Source organism: Loxodonta africana, chromosome 5, assembly GCF_030014295.1.
Source record: "Loxodonta africana isolate mLoxAfr1 chromosome 5, mLoxAfr1.hap2, whole genome shotgun sequence".
Taxonomy (NCBI): domain Eukaryota; kingdom Metazoa; phylum Chordata; class Mammalia; order Proboscidea; family Elephantidae; genus Loxodonta; species Loxodonta africana.
The window spans coordinates 66,156,287-66,177,447 of record NC_087346.1 but is presented as its reverse complement, the minus strand read 5'-3'; the positions used below and the strand labels follow the sequence as shown (position 1 = coordinate 66,177,447).

Below are 21,161 nucleotides of genomic sequence, written 5' to 3'. Positions count from 1 at the left end.
TGTGAGGCTGAATGTTGGCTTTATACCTGAGTAGTGTGGCTTATCCTGTTGAGATGTGGTATGGGTGGCTAGGTGGGTGGAGGAAAGGAAAGGAAGGAAAGGAGAGAGAGAAGCAATAAAATAGGTCAGAGACAATATAAAAAACAAATAAAATAAAAAACAAACAACAAGAAAAAAATCACAGCCTGTGAAAAAGGGGAGGGGATGGCATATGGGGCTAGCTGGGCATGAGAAAGGAAAGAAAGGCTAGGCGAGAGAGAAGCGACACAAAAAAGGCCAAAAAAAAAAAAAAGAATTAAGAAGCAAACAAACACAGACACACACAAATAAACAGAAAAGAACAAAGGAAACAAACAAAAAAATCACAGCCCGTCAAGAAAGGGAGGGGATGGCACACAGGGCCAACTGAGCAGGAGAAAGGAAGGAAGGGAGAGAGAGAGAAGCTACAAAAAAATAATACCAAAAACCAAATAAATGAAAGTACAAACCCAAAACAAACAAAATGACGCTGAAGGGGCCAGCTGGTTGGGGCAGGGCAGTCCCTGGCAGGAGTGAGCTAGTGTCTCTGTGACCAAGGAACTGTGGTCCTTTGGAAAGCGGCCAAAGCCATGTAGAGGGAAGAAGGATTGGAGATGGGAAAGCACATATGCCTGGTTAATGGGTCCTCTGTCTCCTACTGAGAGCTCCGTGGAGTAGCCTTCCAGTACTCCCTGTCTGCAGTCTTTTGTGGTTAGGGTCCACAGTGGTGAATCTGGCCACATTAGCTGGTAGGGGACCTCCACTCTGTAGCTCTCCTCATTCTCTGTTCTCTGTTAGTTTCTTACTCCATTTAGTGCTTGACTGAGTTTTTTATTCCTTCATTTGGTACTTAGGGTTCAGGATTGATGTTTGTATTTGTTTTACTTAGTTTTTTTTTTTTTTTTTTTTTGCTGAAGAGGGACAGCATAGTGCTTCTGTCTGTAGTTTTTAATTTTGATGTAGTCCCAATTTGTCTATTTTTTCTTTTGTTGCTTGGGCTTTTGGTGTCATATCACTTTTGCTAATCTGAGATCTTTCAAGTGTTTTGTTACCAAGTTGCATAGCTCTAGAATTACCTCAGGAGTCTGGCAAGTACATAACAAAATAAAACTACTAGAAGTCTTAATTGATCACAAGTCATACCAAGATTCCAGTGGTTGTGGTTTGGTCAGACTACTTGCATCTGTTTAGTCATTAAAAAAAAAAGGAAAAAATTGTGTGTAGTTGTGTGACTAAGAAGTGCGAACTCAATGGGGCAGTTCTACTCTGTTCTTTAAAGTCACTATTAAAAAATAAAAATAACTTTTACATTTTATTCTAGCTCATAAAATATATCAGTTTGGAGTGACAGTTTGCATAATTTTATGTTATCAGAATGCTACAAGTTCTAATACAAATAATTTCTAAAGCTATATGTTCAAATTGTAGTTGATATAAATATATTCAAATAGTATTTTCATTTAATCATTAATTTGTATTATACATAAAAATAATGACTACCCAAAACCCAGTGCCATCGAGTCGATTCTGACTCATAGTGACCCTGTAGGACAGAGTAGAACTGCCCCATAGAGTTTCCAAGGAGCGCCTGGCGGATTTGAACTGCCCACCCTTTGGTTAGCAGCCATAGCGCTTAACCACTGCAGCACCACGGTTTCCAAAAATAATGACTAGATACAGTAAACACCAATTTCACATTAGTAGTTACTCAGTAAGTGATAATTGGCTTGTCAAATTTTAAAGCAATTATTTTAAATTGGGAATGGCACTTCCTGTGTGTCAGGAATGATTTTGAATTTTTTTCCCATTAATCCTCACAGCATTCTTACCTATGAAGTAAGAACTGTTTTAAAGGTGAGGACATTAAGGCACAGATAGGCTGAGTAATTTAAGGTCACATCATAAGTCATAATTGTGAAACCTAGAAGTCGAACCCAGGGATTCTGGCTTCAGTCTGTACTCCTAACCATCGCATTATAGTGCCTCTCTTAATTAAATGAGAATACATACCAAATTAATAAAGTCAGATACTAAGGTGGTGAAATGAATCTGACAGCGTGTCTGATATCTTTCTAAATCTCCTAGGTGGGTTTAGGGATTTGGATGATTAGCAAGGTTTGGGACCTACTACACTAGAATGTAAGTTCTTGAGGAGGAAAGGCATGTAGGAGTTTATTGAAAGCTGTTGAGTGATTGGCTAAATAAATTTTTGTCTTTATCAATTTATCAGCTTAAATTATTATAGATGTCCTCATTCCAGTTATTTACGTAATTTTGTTTTCAACAAGGCATTTCTATCCTTTTTCCCATTTTGTATTAGAGGACTTGAAATTTTTAGAAGTAGTAACAAAACTTGTGAGAAATTAATAAAAATGTTAATTTGGAATCAACCTGTAGCATACACTATAATTTCTAACGAACCTTAATTTGTCACAAAAAATTTGCTATCAAGAAAATGTTAAAATATAGCTAAAATAGTCTTAACCGTTTTTTTTTTTGTTTGTGTATTTATACCAGACCATTGATTTAACATTGTATATGTTTTTGCACATGTATTTAAGTGAAGTGAATTTTTTAGAGAATTCTGTACCATAGAATGTCTTCATCAAATCCTTCAGAATTTGTAACACTGGCCTCTGCGTAGATTTTTGCAAAGCCTGTAATAAAACCAAAAATCAAACCCATTGCCGTCGAGTCGATTCCAACTCATAGCAACCCTATAGGACAGAGTAGAACTGCCCCATAGGGTTTTCAAGGAGTGCCTGGTGGATTTGAACTGCTGACCTTTTGATTGGCAGCTGTAGCTCTTAACCACTACGCCACCAGGGTTTCTAAAGCCTCTATAGAACATATTAAATAGGAGGACTGTAATTTCTTTATATGTGTTTAAATAGTCAAAGGGTTTTTTTCAGGTCAAGACAGTGTTATGTTATTCTAAGTCTTTGGATTATTTCTTTCCTTTTTTTTCTCCCTCAATTAGCATTCATTTATTTGGGAACAATAAAAAGCAGCAATAAATAGGCATAACCTGTTCCTCTCTCTCAGAGTCTGCCCAGGATATTGGATAAATGATTTTTTGGTACCTGTGATTAGTGTTTGCTTATTGTATTTGTTAACCAGTTATAATTATTTCCCTAATATTTTATGCTGTAAGTAGAAGACCAAAAAAGTGAAGGGAGACGATCTAAAGGAAATGGCCAAATCCCTTGGGGGGAAAAGTCGTGGATATTAAGTGGGCCATGTAACTAAGTTTAAGAGAACATTGGAAAGAAGCTCAGGAAATTTCCTTTTCATGTCAAATTTCTGCTTATTTCTGACTTTGCCTTTAACTGCTTGAAATTCTGTTTAAGCAACTTATCCTGTGGTGTGTTGATAAAAGTTTATAAATAGAATCATTTGACTACTGGAATCAGTTCACATCAGATTTGCTTTTCCATAATAACAGTATTCTTGAGTTCAACTCTGTAACTAAAACATAAAATATTACAAACCCCTGGAATCTTACTTTTAAATATTCTTTTGTTAGCGTTCATAGAAGGATTTTGTATACATTTGCTATAGTTAGACAAGTGAAGTAAAGACTGATTCAAGCCATGACTTTGAGTTTCTTCACTTGTAGGTTTGCATCCACCCTTTACAATTGTTTAAAAATATATCTTGTCTTTGATTATGTTTTCATCAGAATTCGGTAATTAACTATGTGCGTGTGTGTGTGCGTGTGTGTGTTGGGAATTTGAGAGCAATGTAAATTGTTGTCATAGTTGCTTTAGCTTTGTTACAGAACATTTAAAAATCATATTTGCAAATTATTTGTGTCATTTCTGTGTTTTTATAGCAAGTAAAGTATGACCCACCTTTCTTATATTTCCTGCTACTCTTTTCCATTCCTCTGCCCAAAATTCTTGCTGTTCCTTAAACAAACTTAATAATTTGCTGACCTCATGCCTTTACTTTGGCTGTATCCTCTCTTTGAAATCATCTCCTTAACTATAGTCAAATCTTACCCGTTCTCTTAGGCTGGGTTCTCTAGAGAAGCAAAACCAGTGAAGTTTGCCAATTGTGGAGGCTGGCAAGTCCCAAATCCATGGGTCAAGCATTGGGCTGGTGGCTTCTCCCGACTCACGTGGTTGCAGGGGCTGAAGAATCCCAGGATTGGCAGGCCAGACAGCAGACAGCTGGCTCACAGGGCTGCATAAGCTGGTAGAAGCTGGCGAATCCCAGAATCAGCAGGTCAGACAGCAGGCTGTTGGCTCAAATCCCAAGACCCGGAGGTCAAAGGATGACAAGCTGTATGCAGGATCCAGGGCAAGAGAGAGCTTTGCAAGAGCATTCTTATGTATTGGATGCTGGCCACACCCTCAAGGAAACTCCCCTTACTTGAACAAGGTGGTGACTTGAGTAAGGGTGTTACTTGAGTAAGGATGTGACTCAAGATACACCCCCACACTAATCCTGTCTCATTAAAATATAGAAGTATCGGATTTATAACACATAATGGCAATGGGTTTTTTTTTTTACAGGAATTACACAATACCACAAAATGGAGGACAATTACATCAGATCACAAAGTGGAGGACAGTTACACAATACTGGGAATCATGGCTTAGCCAAGTTGACACATAATATTAGCTGTCAAACCCATCTTAAAAGGACTGCATTTTTTAAAAATTAATTCTCTCTTCGTTGTAGTTGAAGTAATTTTGTTGTCCTCTAAACTCCCTTTTATTAACGTGTTTCTCTCTTAGATATCTTACACTTTCTATCTTGTACTGCATTCATTTATGTTCATATTTTATGTCCCCAGTAGTGCTGTGGACTCTTATTAACAAATAATAGAGCAAATAATGGTGTACTTTAGATATTCAGTAAAAATAAACAAAAACATGTTGTATGAAACAAAAGCTGACAGATACAATTCTTGCTAGAGTGATAATAGTTTTACTGACCTTGGTTGTACTGTAAGTGAATAAATTTCTTAATAAGTTCAGAGTGACAAGCAATTCTAGATTATATTATACATTCTGTTTTTTTTTATTAATTATAGAACAGTTCCAGTTCAAATGCTGGGGAGGGAACAGGCTTGGTCTGTGGCTAGAGGTGAGGAGGAGAGATGTACAGATTGTAGCAAGTCCTTTCCTGAGTTGATTGCACTCCACCCTTCCAAATACTGAAACCAAAATCTTGAAGTCATCTTGACTTTTCTCTTTCTCTCATTCCACATCTAATCTGTTAGGGAAATCTGTTGGCGCTACCTCTAAAATATGTTCACTTTCCAACAGGTTCTTACAACCTCTACTGCTAGCATTGTGGTTGCAGGAGAACATCATCTCACATCAGATATTAATGCAGTTGCTTCCTAATTGGTCTCCTAGCATTTGTTCCCCTTAGTTGATAATTTGAAAGGAATTGACTTTAAACCATTTTATAATCTCTGTGATATGTGAAATCTTAAGATTTTGAATCATATCCTTTGGCAAGAAAAATACTGTTCTGCCTTGTTTGAGTTCTTTCCTAGCTGGATTCTGTGTTGTTTGTTCATGCAATACTCCAGAAGAAGGTTTTCACAGAAAACTTGAAAAGTGGCTGTGAAAGGCACCTGTATGCCTAGGATTATCAGATGTAAGGATTCATTGAAACGCATTTTGTCATAAAAATTATGAGCCGTGTTTTCAGCAGCCTCATATGTGGTTGGTTAGGAGTGTGAGGATCAGTGGTCAGTAACGCAGCTTTAATGCAAAAATAAGATGTGCTGATGAATTGAAAGATGCATTCAAATACTTTTTTCTTCCTTGGCACAGTATTAAAGACGTCTCAAATTTATAAAAACCCTGGAGAACATATATTTGACTTTTTTTTTTATTATTATACTTTAGGTGAAAGTTTACAAATCAAGTCAGTCTGTCATACAAAAAGTCATACACACTTTGCTATGTACTTCCAGCTGCTCTCCCCTTAATGAGACAGTGCATTCCTTCTCTCCACCCTGTATTCCCCGTGTCCATTCAGCCAGTTCCTGTCCCCCTCTTCCCTCTCATCTCGCTACCTATTTGACTTTTTAACCTTTAAAGGGGGAGTGAATTTTAATAATTTTAGAGTATTTATATTGACATAAGCTGTCTTGGTCATCTAGTTCTCCTATAACAGAAACACTACACGCGGATGGCTTTAACAAAGAGAAATTTGTTCTGTCACAGTCTGGTAGGCTACAAGTCCAAACTCAGGGTGCCAGCTCCAAGGGAAGGCTTTCTCTGTTGGCTCTGGAGGAAGAGCCTTGTCATCAGTCTTCCCTTGGTCTGGGAGCATTTTAGTACAGGAATCTCAGATTCAGTGGATGTGCTCTGCTCCTGACGCTGCTTTCTTGGTGATAGGAAGTCACAACTCTCTGCTTGCTTCCCTTTCCTTTTATCTCTTGTAAGATAAAAGGTGGTGCAGGCCACACCCCAGGGAAACTCCCTTTACATTGGATCAGGGATGTGACCTGAGCAACGGTTTTATATCCCACCCTAATCGTCTCTAACATAATCTAATCTTGTCTCAGTTAGAGATTAGGAAAATCACATTAGGTGACAAAATGGTGGGAAATCACACAATACTGAGAATCGTGACCTAGCCAAATTGATATACATATTTTGGGGGGACACAATTCAATCCATGGCATAAGCCAAATTCAGATGATCTTGACCACAGATAGAGGTTAAAAAATCAGAGATGATTTGAGTTCTGATAAAAGTCGTTTTCAGGACAGCATAGATATTGTATGTTTGAAAAACTATTCCATGGACTTCTATATCAATTTCTTATGGTTTGAACTGGAGCGATATTGGTATAACTCATTGTTACCTGCTGGATTAAGCACCTGATTCATTTTGCCCTTATGTATGACAGGATCAGACTAGTGTGATCCATAGGGTTTTTACTGGCTGAGTTTTTGGAAGTAGATCCCCAGGCCTTTCTTGCTAGTCTGTCCTAGTCTGGAAGGTTTGATGAACCTGTTCAGTATCATAGCAACAAAGCAACATATTGGAACAAAAAATTGCAGACCCCAATAATCACATTTGGTAAAACAGAACAATCTCCTGAAATTCTAGCCAAAGAATAAACAAATGCAATCGAGACAGAATTAAAATTCAAACAAAAGATATATTTTGAAGCAAAAAAAAAAAAAAAAAAGAACACATTTATTGTAGCTGGAAACCACAAATTCTAATGAATTCTGAAAGGGATTAATTTCTATCAGTTCAAAACTCTACAGTCTAAATCAGGGAAATCTTAACCTGAGGTTCATAAGTGAACCCCTGAATTTTTGTACAAAGTTTCATAGTTATGGACAATTTCCTTGAAAAAAGGACCATAGCTTTCACGATTTCTCAAAGGACTCCATGACCCAAGAAAAGTTTAAGAAGCACTGACCTTTATCCATATCTGTATATCACTGTGATAAAACACTTGATCCAAGTTTAATTCTTATGCCTGACATTCAGAATTCTCTGTTTCTAGTTCCTAAGATCTGCCATCCAGGATTTGAAAGATTAAGCCAAATTAAGGCATTATTGTTAATAATGCTTGCAGTAGTGGGTGTATGGAACCCACTCTCCTTTTCAGGCATGTTGCTTTGGTGTAGAAAGTAACTGCCTGTGATGATCCATATGAATAGGATGGGATATACATTTCTAGTTATCTCTAGTTCCTCTGATTCTAATTTTAATAAACTTTTTTTTTCTTTCTCTTTTTATTCTATGTGATTACAAACAAGTGAGCATAGCTGATCCTGCTGCCCTTGGCTTTATTATTTCTCCGTGGTCTCTGCTGTTGCTGCCATCTGGTAGTGTGTCATTTACAGATGAAAATATTTCCAATCAAGATCTTCGAGCATTCACTGCACCAGAGGTTCTTCAAAATCAATCACTAACTTCTCTCTCAGATGTTGAAAAGGTAACTGTTAAGTTTTTTTGCTGGTTTTTGCTTTTGTTTCTTTGATGGGGGTAGGGAAAGGAAAGAAACTGGGCCACCCTGTTGCAACTCTTTGGAAAAAATTTTGTTTTAATGTGATCATATATTCCAAGAGGTTCATATTTATTTTATTTGAAAGTTTAGAAAATGGTTTTATAAATGTTTCTGGATATTTCAAAACATGATAAATATGAACTGTTGCTAATTTATTTTTACAAATACTTTTTAAATGTCTGCTGTGTATAAAAGACTGTGCTCATGGAGATACAAAAATAATTAGAAAATTGTCCCTCATCAACATGTGTGTAACAATCCATAATACATATATTGTTATATGTATAACATGTTATGCATATGTTATATATATAACATATAGGTCTATAGTACATGGCAGAATGAAATAAACAGAAGATAAAGTGTTGTCAAAGCCTAGAAGATATACAATTAGTTTTAGTGTTGAAACATAATCAAGAGAAGGTAATATTTGCATTAGGCTATGAAGAATGAGTAGAATTTAGATCAGTGAACAAAGAATGGGCATTCCAATCAGGATTTTTAGTATGTGCAATGATAAGACGTAAGAAATTTTCTACTGTGATCGGGGAATAGGGTCAGACCTGCATTAGGTATCTAGAGGGTGTTAGGATGAGGAGGGCTTTGAATGCCAGGACTTGAGACCTTCTTCTGAGGCAGTGGGGATCAATCATATTTTTAGGAAAGTGATATGATGTGATTTGTAATTTCAGAAGTTAAGTTTAACAAGAGTAGGTAACTACCCAAACCTATTGCTGTCAACTCAATTCCAACAAACTCCAGTCAAATTCACATAAAGTTCCTAGTTATCTACACTTGTGAGCCTGAGTAGATAACTACTGGAGAAAAAAGATTATGTGAGAATCTAATTGGAGTGTTTCAATGGCCTGATCGAAGAACTGAAAATAGTGTACACCTATTCCTCACAGGGATTAGTCCCTGGAGAAGTACATCATGCTTGGTAAAGTAGAGAATCAGCAAAAAAGAGGACACTTAACAAGATGAATTGACAGAGTAGCTGCGACAATGGGCTCAAGCATAACAATGATTGTGAGGATGGTGCAGGACCAGGCAGTGTTTTGTTCTGTTGTACATAAGGTTGCCATGAGTTGGAACCATCTCAACAGCACCTAAGAACAACTCCTCACTTATCAACTATCTCATTAACCAAAGTTTTGCATAATAAAAAACCTACTATCCAACTACTCTGTGTACTCATGACTAATGTCTAGCAGTAACGCCAAAGTGCAAGGCTAGAGTAACGCTGGCTGTGATGGTTAAGGTTGTATGTCAGCTTCATTGGGCCATGATTCTCAGTGGTTTGGCAATTATGTAATGATGTAATTTGGCAGTTACGTAATGACGTAGTCATCCTCCATTTTGTGATCTGATGTGGTCATCCTTCATTTTCTTATAACACCTATTTGCACATAATGACCTGTTCCTGGTCCATAAGTGAGGAGTAAGTGTAATTCCTTGGGAATGTAGGAATGGATAAAGGAGATGTAGTGGAGATGAAACTGACACTTTGACAATTCATTTGATGGGACAATGAAGGAGAGGGGAACGTTTTTGATAGAAATATCCAATCGGAGTATAAAGATGCCATTAACTTAAGAAAATCTAACTTCATAAGCAAGGCTATGAGAAAAAAATTAAATACATATTGTGCTATATAGCAGGTTGTGGGTAATTTAGATGTGAAACTTTGGAGAATTCAGAATTGGCTATGAATATTGTTTTCCATACATCATTCCACATAAATGTGGAAACTCACCTGTCTAATAATTTCCTTATAGTTAAATTATTAATCGAGAAGCATGTGCATTTTAAAAGCCATCCACATATGAGCAGCTGATATTTGACAAAGGCCCAAAGTCTGTTAAATGGAGAAAAGACAGTCTCTTTAACAAATGGTGCTGGCATAACTGGATATCCATCTGCAAAAAATGAAACAAGACCCATACCTCACACCATGAACAAAAACTAACTCAAAATTAATCAAAGACATAAATATAAAAACTAAAACAATAAAGATCATGGAAGAAAAAATAGGGACAACACTAGGAGCCCTAATACATGGCATAAACAGTATACAAAACATTACAGCAATGCACAAACACCAGAAGAGAAACTAGATAACTGGGAGCCCCTAAAAATCAAACACTTACGCTCATCTGAAGACTTCACCAAAAGACTAAAAAGATTACCTACAGACTGGGAAAAAATTTTTGACTACAAATCTGATCAGTGTCTGATCTCTAAAATCTACTTGATACTGCAAAAACTCAACAAAAAGACAAATAACCCCATTAAAAATAATGGGCAAAGGATATGAACAGGCACTTCACCAAAGAAGACATTCAGGCAGCTAAGAGATACATGCAGAAATGCTCACGACCATTAGCCATTAGAGAAATGCAAATCAAAACTACAGTGAGATACCATCTCACGCCAACAAGGCTGGCATTAATCCAAAAAACACAAGATAATAAACATTGTAGAGGTTGTGGAGAGGCTGGAACACTTATACACTTCTGGTGGGAATGTAAAATGGTACAACCATTTTGGAAATCAATTTGATGCTTCCTTAAACAGCTAGAAATAGAACTATCATACGATCCAGCAATCCCACTCTTGGAATATATCCTAGAGAAACGAGAGTCTTCACATGAACAGATATACGCATACCCATGTTCATTGCAGCACTGTTTACAATAGCAAAATGATGGAAGTAACCAAGGTGCCCATCAATGGATGAATGGATGAATAAATTATGGTATATTTACACAATGGAATACTACGTAATGATAAAGAACAATGATGAATCCGTGAAACATCTCACAACACAGAAGAAGCTAGAAGGCATTATGCTGAGTGAAATTAGTTGCAAAAGGACAAATATTGTATGACGTCACTATTATAAGAACGCAAGAAATAGTTTAAACACAGAAGAAAATATTCTTCAATGGTTATGAGGGTGGGGAGGGAGGGAGGGAGAAGGGTTTTCACTAATTAGATAGTAGAAAAGAACTATTTTAGGTGAAGGGAAAGACAGGAGAGGTCAGCACAATTGGACTAAACCAAAAGCAAAGAAGTTGCCTGAATACAACCAAATGCTTCAAAGGCCAGAGTCTGGGGTCTGGGGACTGTGGTTTTAGGGACACCTCAGTCAATTGGCATAACAAAATGTATTAAGAAAACATTCTGTATCCTACTTCGGTGAAAGGTGCCTGGGGTCTTAAACACTAGCAAGCAGCCATCTAAGAGACATCAATTGGTCTCAACCCCCCTGAAGCAAAGGAGAATCAAGAACACCAAAGACGTAATAAGGTAAATATGAGCCCAAGAGATAGAAAGGGCCACATAAACCAGAGACTACAACAGCCTACAGGGAACACAATAGAGGATCCCTGATGGAGCAGGTGAGCAGTAGGATGCAGACCTCAAATTCTCATAAAAAGACCAGACTTAATGGTCTGAGACTGGAAGGACCTTGCAGGCCATGGTCCCTGGACCTTCTGTTAGCCCAAGACTGGAACCATTCCCAAAGCCAACTCTTCAAATAGGGATTGGACTGGACTATAAGACAGAAAATGATATCAGTGAGGAGCGAGCTGCTTGGCTCAAGTAGACACATGAGACTATGTGGGCAGTTCCTGTCTGGAGGCAAGATGAGAAGGCAGAGGGCAACAGGAGCTGGTTGAGTGGACACGGGGAATACAGGGTGGAGAGGAGGAGTGTGCTATCTCGTTAGGAGGAGAGCAGCTAGGAGTACATAGCAAGGTGTATATAACTTTTTGTATGAGAGACTGACTTGCTTTGTAAACTTTCACTTAAAGCACAATAATAAAAAAAAAGAAGCATGTATATTTTAAATTTTGATACATCCAGAGAAACCGTTCGATTTATCCTTCTGCAGACAAAGCATAAGAACGTTTCCCTTCTCAGAGATTGAGTTGTCTTATGTGTGTGTGATGATTAAGCTGGAGAAAAGCATCTTGATTTGAACCATCAATTGTGTATCTGAAAAAAGACTGACAAAAATTGATGTAATGAATGCAGGTTTATCTACTTTTCATGTTCCATGAGATTCTTCTATAGAGTCTTTGATCAAAATTTTGATCAAATCATTGAGAAGTACCAGCAAGTGGTGAAGGCAGACAATCAATAACTGTATGGTGGAAATACTGAAGCACCAACGTGTAAGGCATTGTGATTGTTGTTACGACTCATAGTGACCCAGTGTACAACAGAACGAAACACTGCTCAGTCCTGCCCTGTCCTCACATTCCTTGCTATGTTTGAGCCCATTGTTGCAGCCACTGTGTCAATCCATCTTGTTGAGGATCTTCCTCTTTTTCACTCACCCTTTACTTTACCAAGCATGATGTGTTTCTCCAGTGACTGGTTTGTCTTAATAGCATGTCCAAGGTATATGAGACAAAGAGTGGCCATCCTTGCTTTTAAGGAGCATTTTGGCTGCACTTCTTCCAAGACAGATTAGTTTGTTCTTCTGGCACTGTTGTTAGGTGGCATCGAGTCAGCTCGGACTCACAGCAGTCCTATGTACAGCAGAACAAAACACTGTCTGATCATGTGCCATCCTCATAATCATTATGCTTGACCTTATTGTTGCAGCCACTGTGTCACTTCACCTTTCTGATGGTCTTCCTCTTTTTCGCTGACCCTCTACTTTACCAAGCATGATATCCTTCTCCAGAGACTGATCCCTCCTGATAGTATGTCCAAAGTATGTGAGATGAAATCTCTCACCATTCTAAATTCTAAGCAGCATTCTGGCTGTACTTCTTTCAAGACAGATTTGTTTGTTCTTTTAGCAGTCCATGATATATTCAAATGAAAATGAAATTCTTGACAACTTCCACTTTTTCTCCATTTATCATGATGTTTCTTATTTGTCCAGTTGTGAGGATTTTTATTTTCTCTATGTTGAGGTATAATCCATATTGAAGACTGTAGTCTTTGATCTTTATTAGTAATTAGTAAGTGTTTCAAGTCCTCTTGGCTTGCAGCAGCAAGGTTGTGACATCTGCATATCGCAGATTGTTAATGAGGCTTCTTCCAGCCCTGATTCCCCGTTTCTCCTTCATAAAGTCCAGCTTCTTGGATTATTTGCTCGGCATACAAATTGAATAAATATGGTGGAAGGATACAACTCTTACGCACACCTTTCCTGATTTTAAACTACGCAGTTCAAACGACTGCCTCTTCAACTATGTACAGGTTCTTCATGAGCACAAATTAAGTGCTCTAATATGTTCTAATATTCCCATTCTTCACAATGTTACCCATAATTTGTTAAGATCCACACAGTCTAATGCCTTTGCATAGTCAATAAAGCACAGGTAAACATCTTCCTGGTATTCTTTGCTTTCAGAAGATCCATCTGACAACAGCAGTGTTATCCCTCGTTCCATAACCTCTTCTGAATCTGGCTTAATTTCTCACAGTTTCCTGTCAGTGTACGGCTCCAACTGTGTTTGAATTATCTTTCCAAAATTTTAGTTGCATGTGATATTAATGATATTGTTCGATAATTTCTGGATTCTCTTGGATTACCTTTCTTTGGAATAGGCACAGATATGGATCTCTTCCAGTCGGTTGTCTAGGTAACTGTCTTCCAAATTTCTTGACATAGGCAAGTGAGCACTTTCAGCATTGCATCCATTTGTTGAAACATTTCATTTGGTATTTCTTCAATACCTGGAGCCTTGTTTTTCTCCAATGCCTTCTGTGCAGCTTGGACTTCTTTCTTCAATACCATTGGTTCTTTATCATATGCTACCTCCTGAAATGGTTGAATGCCGACCAAATTCTTTTTGGTACAATTACTCTGTGTATTCCTTCCATCTTCTTATAATGCTTCCTATGCCGTTCAATATTTTGCCCATAGAATCCTTCAATATTGCAACTTGTGGCTTAAATTTTTTCTTTAGTTCTTTCTGCCTGAAAAATGCTACGTGTGCTCTTCCCTAGAGTTATTCTAATTATGGATAATTTTCATAAGTGTCTATGAATCCTTTCTGGAAGATATTTAAAAGCAACAATAATAGAAACAAAATGCTAAGTTCAAATTTCAGGAGCATAAATCCTTTTCTTATTTGCTAGGGCTTTTCCAAGTTGCCCTGAGAAGTCAAGATCTCCAAATGAGTAAACCAGTTGTTTTGGGGAACAACTGTTAGACCACCTCTTTGAGAACGTGATTGAAGCTACTCTGTTGTTAAGTGTTGGGAGTTAGATGGGTGTGGGATTGTTCCCATTACTATTTTACAGTTGATTTCTTTGTAAGTCTAATTAGCTTACCTCATGCCTCAAAGCTCCTGTGCAATTCTAAATACAAAGTAATCAAAGGTAAGTTTTTTGATCCTTCCACTCTTGGCAACATAAAGTGAAGGTCAGAGGAATAATGACCTTTTCTAGTGTTTTACTTTCAGTTCAGCAAGGACATTTTGAAGAAGAGGATGGTAAATGCATTAACTATGTGTAATGGGTTAAGGATATGCCCTTAATCTAAACTTTAAAAAAAAACCCAAACCCATTGTCATCATGTCCATCCCAATTCATGGTGACCACATGTGTTACAGGGTGGAACTGCTCCCTGGGATTTCTTGGCTGTAATCTTTATGGAAGCAGATTTCTAGGCCTTTCTTCTGTGGCACCGGTGGGTGAGTTCAATCCACCAACCTTTAGGTTAGTAGTCAAGCACAAACTGTATGTTCCACCCAGGGACCTGCCATCAACCTAGCACTCAAGAAATACTTGTTGTTGATTGTACATAAAACTTTAAAAAAAAAAAAAAAAAAGAAATGCTTAATGCTTAGCACCATGTAGTGAATAATACCAAAAAAACCAAACCCATGGCCATCAAGTCGATCCCGACTCATAGCGACCCTATAGGGCAGAGTAGAACTGCCCCTTAGGGTTTCCAAGAGTGGCTGGTGAATTTGAACTACCAACCTTTTGGTTAGCAGCCAAGCTCTTAACCACTGGGCCACCAAGGCTCCCAGTGAATAAAAAAAAAAAAAAAAATGAATAATAGTAAGTGTTTAATAAGATCTTGACACATGAAAATGTTCTTTTCATTCAATAGGACCTATATATAAAAGTGCTTTGTAAATATTTTTTAGAGTGTGTGTTTATGTGGGTGTGATGATTTTCATACAGTTCTATGACAGTATTTATCTTACTGCCAGCTATGTAAATAGGTACTTATATTGCCCTAAAATATCACCTTTGAAGATAACATGTCCCTTTTAATAACTAGATGGGTTTATACAGGCCACACTAAGCTTTTTGGTATTCTCTACTTTCAGCCAAGATCGATCTGACATCAGCAATGATATGCCTTGTCCTATATCCTCTTCTGAATCTGGCTTGAATTTCTAGCACTTCCCTGTCAATGTACTGGTGCAATGGTTTGTAAATTTTCTTCAGCACAATTTTACTTGTGTGTGATATTAATGATGTTTGATATCTCCACATTCTGTTTGATTACTTTTCTTTGGAATGAGCACAAATATGTATCTCTTCCAGTCCATTGTCCAGGTAGCTGTTTTCCAAATTTCAACACTTTTCAAATTTCAGCACTTCCAGTGTTGCATCCGTTTGTTGAAACATCTCAATTGGTATTCAGTCAATTCCTGGAGTTTTGTTTTTTGCTGATGCCTTCAATTCAGCTTGGACTTCTTCCTTCAACACCATTGCCTCTTATCATATGCTACCTCCTGAAATGGTTGAACATTGAACAGCTCTTTTTCGTACAATGACTCTGTTAATTCCTCCTGTTTTCTTTTGATACATCCTGCGTCTTTTAAGTGTTTGCCCGTAGATTCTTTCAGAATTGTAACTCAAGGCTTGAATTTTTTCTTCAATTCTTTCAGCTTGAGAAATGCTGATGTGTACTTCTCTTTTGGTTTTCTAATTCCAGGTCTTTGCACATTTCATTAAAATACTTTGTTTTCTCGAGCCACCCTTTGAAATCTTCTGTTTTGCTCTTTTTACTTCATCATTTCTTCCATTCACTTAGCTACTTTATGTTCAAGAGCAAGTTTCAGAGTCTTATCTGACATCCATTTTGGTCTTTTCTTTTTCCCTGTCTTTTTAATGACTTAGCTTTCTTCATGTATGATGTCATTGATGTCATCCCACAACTCATTTGGTTTTTGGTCATTATTGCTTATCTATTATTGAGAGGGTCTCTAAAGTCAGGTAGGATATACTCAAGGTCATACTTGGGTTCTTATAGACTTGTTTTGATTTTCTTCAGCTTCAACTTAAACTTGCATGTGAGCAGTTGACATTTGTTCCACAGCCAGCCCCTGGCTTTGTTCTGACTGATGATATTGAGCTTTTCCATCATCTTTTTCCACAGATGTAGTCGATTTGATTCCTGTGTATTCCCTCTGGTGAGGTCCACATGTATAGTCACCATTTATGTTGTTGAAAAAAGGTATTTGCAATGAAGAAGATGTTGGTCTTGCAAAATTCTATCTTGTAATTTCTAGCATTGTTTCTATCACCAAAGCCATCTTTCCAACTACCAATCCTTCTTCTTTATTTCGGACTTTCCCATTCCAATTGCCAGTAATTATCAATGCATCTTGATTGCATATTTGATCCATTTCAGACTGCAGAAGTTGGTAAAAAATCTTCAGTTTCTTCATCTTTGGCATTAGTGGTTGGCATGTAAATTGGAATAATAGTTGTATTAACTGGTGTTCTTTGTAGGCATATGGATATTATCCTATCACTTACAGTGCTGTATTTCAGGGTATATCTTGAAATGTTCTTTTTGCTGATGAGTGAAATGCCATTCTCTTCAATTTGTCATTCCTGGCATAGTAGACCATAGGATTATCCAATTAAAAATGGCCAATCCCAGTCCATTTTAGCTCACTAATACCTAGAATACCAATCTTTATGTGTTATATTTCATTTTTGAGGACTTCCAATATTCCTAGAGTCATACTATGTAACATTCCACATTCCCATTACTCATGGATTTTTGTAATTGCTTCTTCTCATTTTGAGTCATTGCCATATCAGCAAAGGTCCCCAAAGCTTTACTTCATCTGTGTCGTTAAGGTTGACTCTACTTTGAGGAGGCAGCTCTTCCCCAGTCGTGTTTTGAGTGCCTTCCAACCTAAAGGGCTCATCTTCTGCCACTATACTGGACAATGTTCCACTGCTATTCATAAGGATTTCCCTGGCCATTTTTTCAGAAGTAGAATCACCAGGTTATTCTTCCTAATGTGTCTTAGTGTGGGAGCTCCCCTGAAATCTGTCCACCATGGGTGACCCTGCTAGTGTTTGAAGTATCAGTGGCATAGCTTTCAGCATCACAGCAACTTGCAAGTCACCACAGCAAGATAGAGGAATGGTGGTTCGCATGAATAGAAGCCAATTATTGTACCTTGGATGATGTATTGCATGCTTTTAGGCCCCCACGCTCTACACAACAAAGTAGGAGATAGAACGGAAGCACTAAAAACAATATTAGGCCTAGACAACCTTCAAACTTTGAACTGAACCCACTCCCGCAGATCACCTACAGCCAAACAACGGGCAGGGCTATAGAACGAGCATTAACACCAGTGAGGCATGAGCTCTTCAGAACATTCAAATAAATGAGATGAAAAAAATAGCATTTACTTAAAAACAAAGTTCAAATAGCAGGAAGAGGCAGGAAAGCTGGGCAAATGGGAATGGGGAACCCAGGGTGGAAGTGGGGAGAGCACTGACACATTGAGAGAGCTACAACCAATGTTATGAAAAAATCTATAAATTGTTGACTGGGAAACTGATTTACTCCATAAACTTTCACCTAAACCACTATAAAATGTTCAGCAATCAAACCAACAATAATAACCACAGCAAAAGTATTAGCCTAATTAACTGGGAGGCAGTTGTTCAGACAGAACAAGGGGATACTGTGTGGTTTAAAGTCAGGAAAGGTGTGCGTCGGGGTTTATCCTTTCACCGTACGTATTCAGTTTGTATGCTGAGCAAATAATCTGAGAAGCTGGACTTACATGAAGAAAAACAGGGCATCAGGATTGGAGAAAGACTCATTAACAACCTGTATTATACACATGACACAACCTTACTTGCTGAAAGTGAAGAGGACTTGAAGCACTTACTGATGAAGATCAAAGACCACAGCCTTGGTCTTTGTATGGATTACGCCTCAGCATAAAGAAAGCAAAAAGCTCCCAAGTGGACCAAAAAGCAACATCATGATAAACAGAGAAAAGATTGAAGTTGTCAAGGATTTCGTTTTACTTGGATCCACAATCAACACCCATGGAAGCAGCAGTCAAGAAATCAAAAAAATGCATTGCATTGGACAAATCTGCTGTGAAAGACCCCTTTAAAGTGTTGAAAAGCAAAGATGTCACCTTGAGGACTAAGGCGCACTTGACCCAAGCCATGGTTTTTCAATCGCATCATATGCATGCGAAAGCTGGACAATGAATAAGGAAGATGGAAGAAGAGTTGACACCTTCAAATTGTGGTGTTGCAGAAGAATGTTGACTATACCATGAACTGCCAAAAGAACAAACAAATCTGTCTTGGAAGAAGTACAGCCAGAATGCTCCTTAAAAACAAGGATGGTGAGACTGCATCTCACATATTTTAAACGTGTCAGGAGGGATCAGTCCCTGGAGAAGGACATCATGCTTGGTAAAATAGAGAGTCAGTGAAAAAGAAGATGACCCTCAAGGAGATGGGTTGACACAGTGGCTTCAAGGATGGGCTCAAGCATAGCAGCAATTGTGAGGTTGGCATAAGACTGGGCAGTGTTTCCTTCTTTTGTGCATAGGGTCGCTATGAGTAGGAACTGACTCGCCGGTACCTAACAACAACAACAGTGGCTAAAGGGGGCCCTGTTGGCACAGTGGCTAAGAGTTCAGCTGCTAACCAGAATGTTGGCGGTTTGAACCCACCAGCTGCTCTTTGGAAGCCCTATGGGATAGCTCTACTCTGTCCTGTAGGGTCGCTATGAGTCGGAATTGACTCTATGACCACCGGTTTTTTTTTTTTTTCTTTTGGTTTAATGGCTAAAGACTTTGAACATCTTTTCATGTGTTTGTTGGTCATTTGAATATCCTCTCTGATAAAATCTCTATTCAAGTCCTTTGCACCTTGTCTGTTTGTAGTTTAATTATAACAGTTTTATATGTATTTTAAGTATTATAATTGAAATTTTTACTTGCTATGTTTATGGTAGTTATAAAGTGCTATAGGAATTTAATTAACTCTTTTTTAATTAAGTATTACCACCTCAACATCCTATTTTCCACTAGCTAATAGTCTAACCTCTGTATAAAATCCTACCTCAGCAGATCCCTAGGGACATTTTATCATGAGTAGGTCTCCTCTAGACATGAAAATTTATTTTAGTTGGTAGTACATGTATACTAGTGTGCCCAGCCCTACAGTAGCTCAGAAACCAGCCAATTGTACTTCTCAGATATATGAAATATGTAAAAAAAAAAAGGTAATGAGTATAGCGAAAAGGTTAATTTCAGGAACAAAAAATGACAACCTACTTTGGTGCTCTTGAAATAATTTTGTGGGAAATTTGGGTTTTTGTTTTTTCTTATGAAATACTGGAAGAAAAAAAGCATTATGAGCAAATAAATTTGTACTTTTGCTTTGTATATTGATGAACCTTAACCCAAGATCCATGATACCCTTCGCTATCAAAGGAATGGCTTCAGGAGGCCACTGAAAATTCAAAAATTATATGCAAAAATAATTGTGTGTGTGTGTGTATTTTTCTGGACAGAGGGCTCATAACCTTTACCAGAACTTTTTTAAAAATCTAAAAATCACCAACTATTTGTTGACAGCTCACAAACTTATTTAGCACAAGGCTCTTGACTCATATATTCAGCCACTTCCTAGATATCTTCGTTGTAATGTCCCACAGGCATCTCAGACTGAAGAGATCTGAAACTAAGCTCAGTATATCTTCTGACACCCCGAAACCTGTGTGTTCCCTGTAAAGGAATGGACCATCATTTCTTGCTTTACAGGGAAGAATCTCAGATGTCATTCTTAGTTTTTCATTTCCCTTTGGGCCCCCTCCCCTAAATTCAGTCAGGGTTATTTCCTGAGGATTCTACCCCTTCTTCTGGTATCTGACTACTTCTACTAGTCGTCACGCCCTCCCAAATGACTAGTGGTTACACTTTCTAATAACCTTCCTGACTCTAGTCTTGCTCCTGTTTAGCCCATTTTTGAAACTGCAGTTAATGTGTCTTTGAAAATCCATAAATGATCTTGTTCCTTCCGTGCATAGAACCATTCAGGTTTTCTGTTCCCTCGGATAAACTCTAGACTTCTTAAGTTGGCCTTCAGGGCCTCACTGTATGTAGCCTGTGTGAGCAGTCTTTATTTCAAAAAGTGTGATTTAGTCATTCTGAATTTACTTCGATATCTTTGATGTGTCAATGCTTTCTTTCTTCTCGGCCTTTGTACATTCTCTTCTTTCAGCTCAGAATGTTCTTTCCACACCCCCTCATGCCATTTTCACTTATATCCCGTCCCCTTATTGCCTGACTTTTACTTTAGATCTAAAGCTTTCTCTGACCTTATTGTACCCTCTATGTGCCCCTTTCTGATGTCATACTATCTTTTCTTGTGATTACTTGTTTACTAGAAGATTCAAGATGGAAAAGACTAACTACTCACTGTTATATACCCTTTACTTTATACAGCTGGTTCTCAAAGCATCACTTCAGAACTTGTTAGAAAAGCAGATTCGCAAGCCCCACCCTAGGCCTACGGAGTCAGAAACTGTGGACCCCAGAGATCTGTTTTATCAAGTCCTCCAGGAGATCTAGTGCAGGATAAATTTTGAAAACCGTTAATCTATATCACATCTGGTATTGGAGGCTGGCAAAGAACATTTGTTGAATACAGTTTATTAATGATATTGTTTTACCCAAAGATACTTGTGTTTTATTGCTGGTAAATACATAGCCACATAATTTCAAAGGAGTGTGGCTAAAGGGAGCTATGTAACATGTATAAAACGGCTCTTATTTCTTCATAGGGATCACTGGGTGGGTGAGAGGTATCTGCATATCAGACTACAGTATTTCACCCAGCTGTGTCTATGATTAGTA

At 37.8% G+C, this 21,161-nt stretch overlaps 1 protein-coding gene across 11 annotated transcripts in view; it reads left to right on the top strand.

The window, feature by feature from the left end:
* PTPN13 (protein tyrosine phosphatase non-receptor type 13) overlaps positions 1-21,161 on the top strand; it is a 278,545-nt gene that overhangs the window by 99,233 nt on the left and 158,151 nt on the right. For all 11 annotated transcript variants that reach the window (XM_064285603.1, XM_064285600.1, XM_064285598.1 and 8 more), the window contains one exon: positions 7,772-7,950. In XM_064285603.1, coding sequence (XP_064141673.1) covers positions 7,772-7,950 — 179 coding nt within the window. The remainder of the gene's footprint in view (positions 1-7,771; positions 7,951-21,161) is intronic.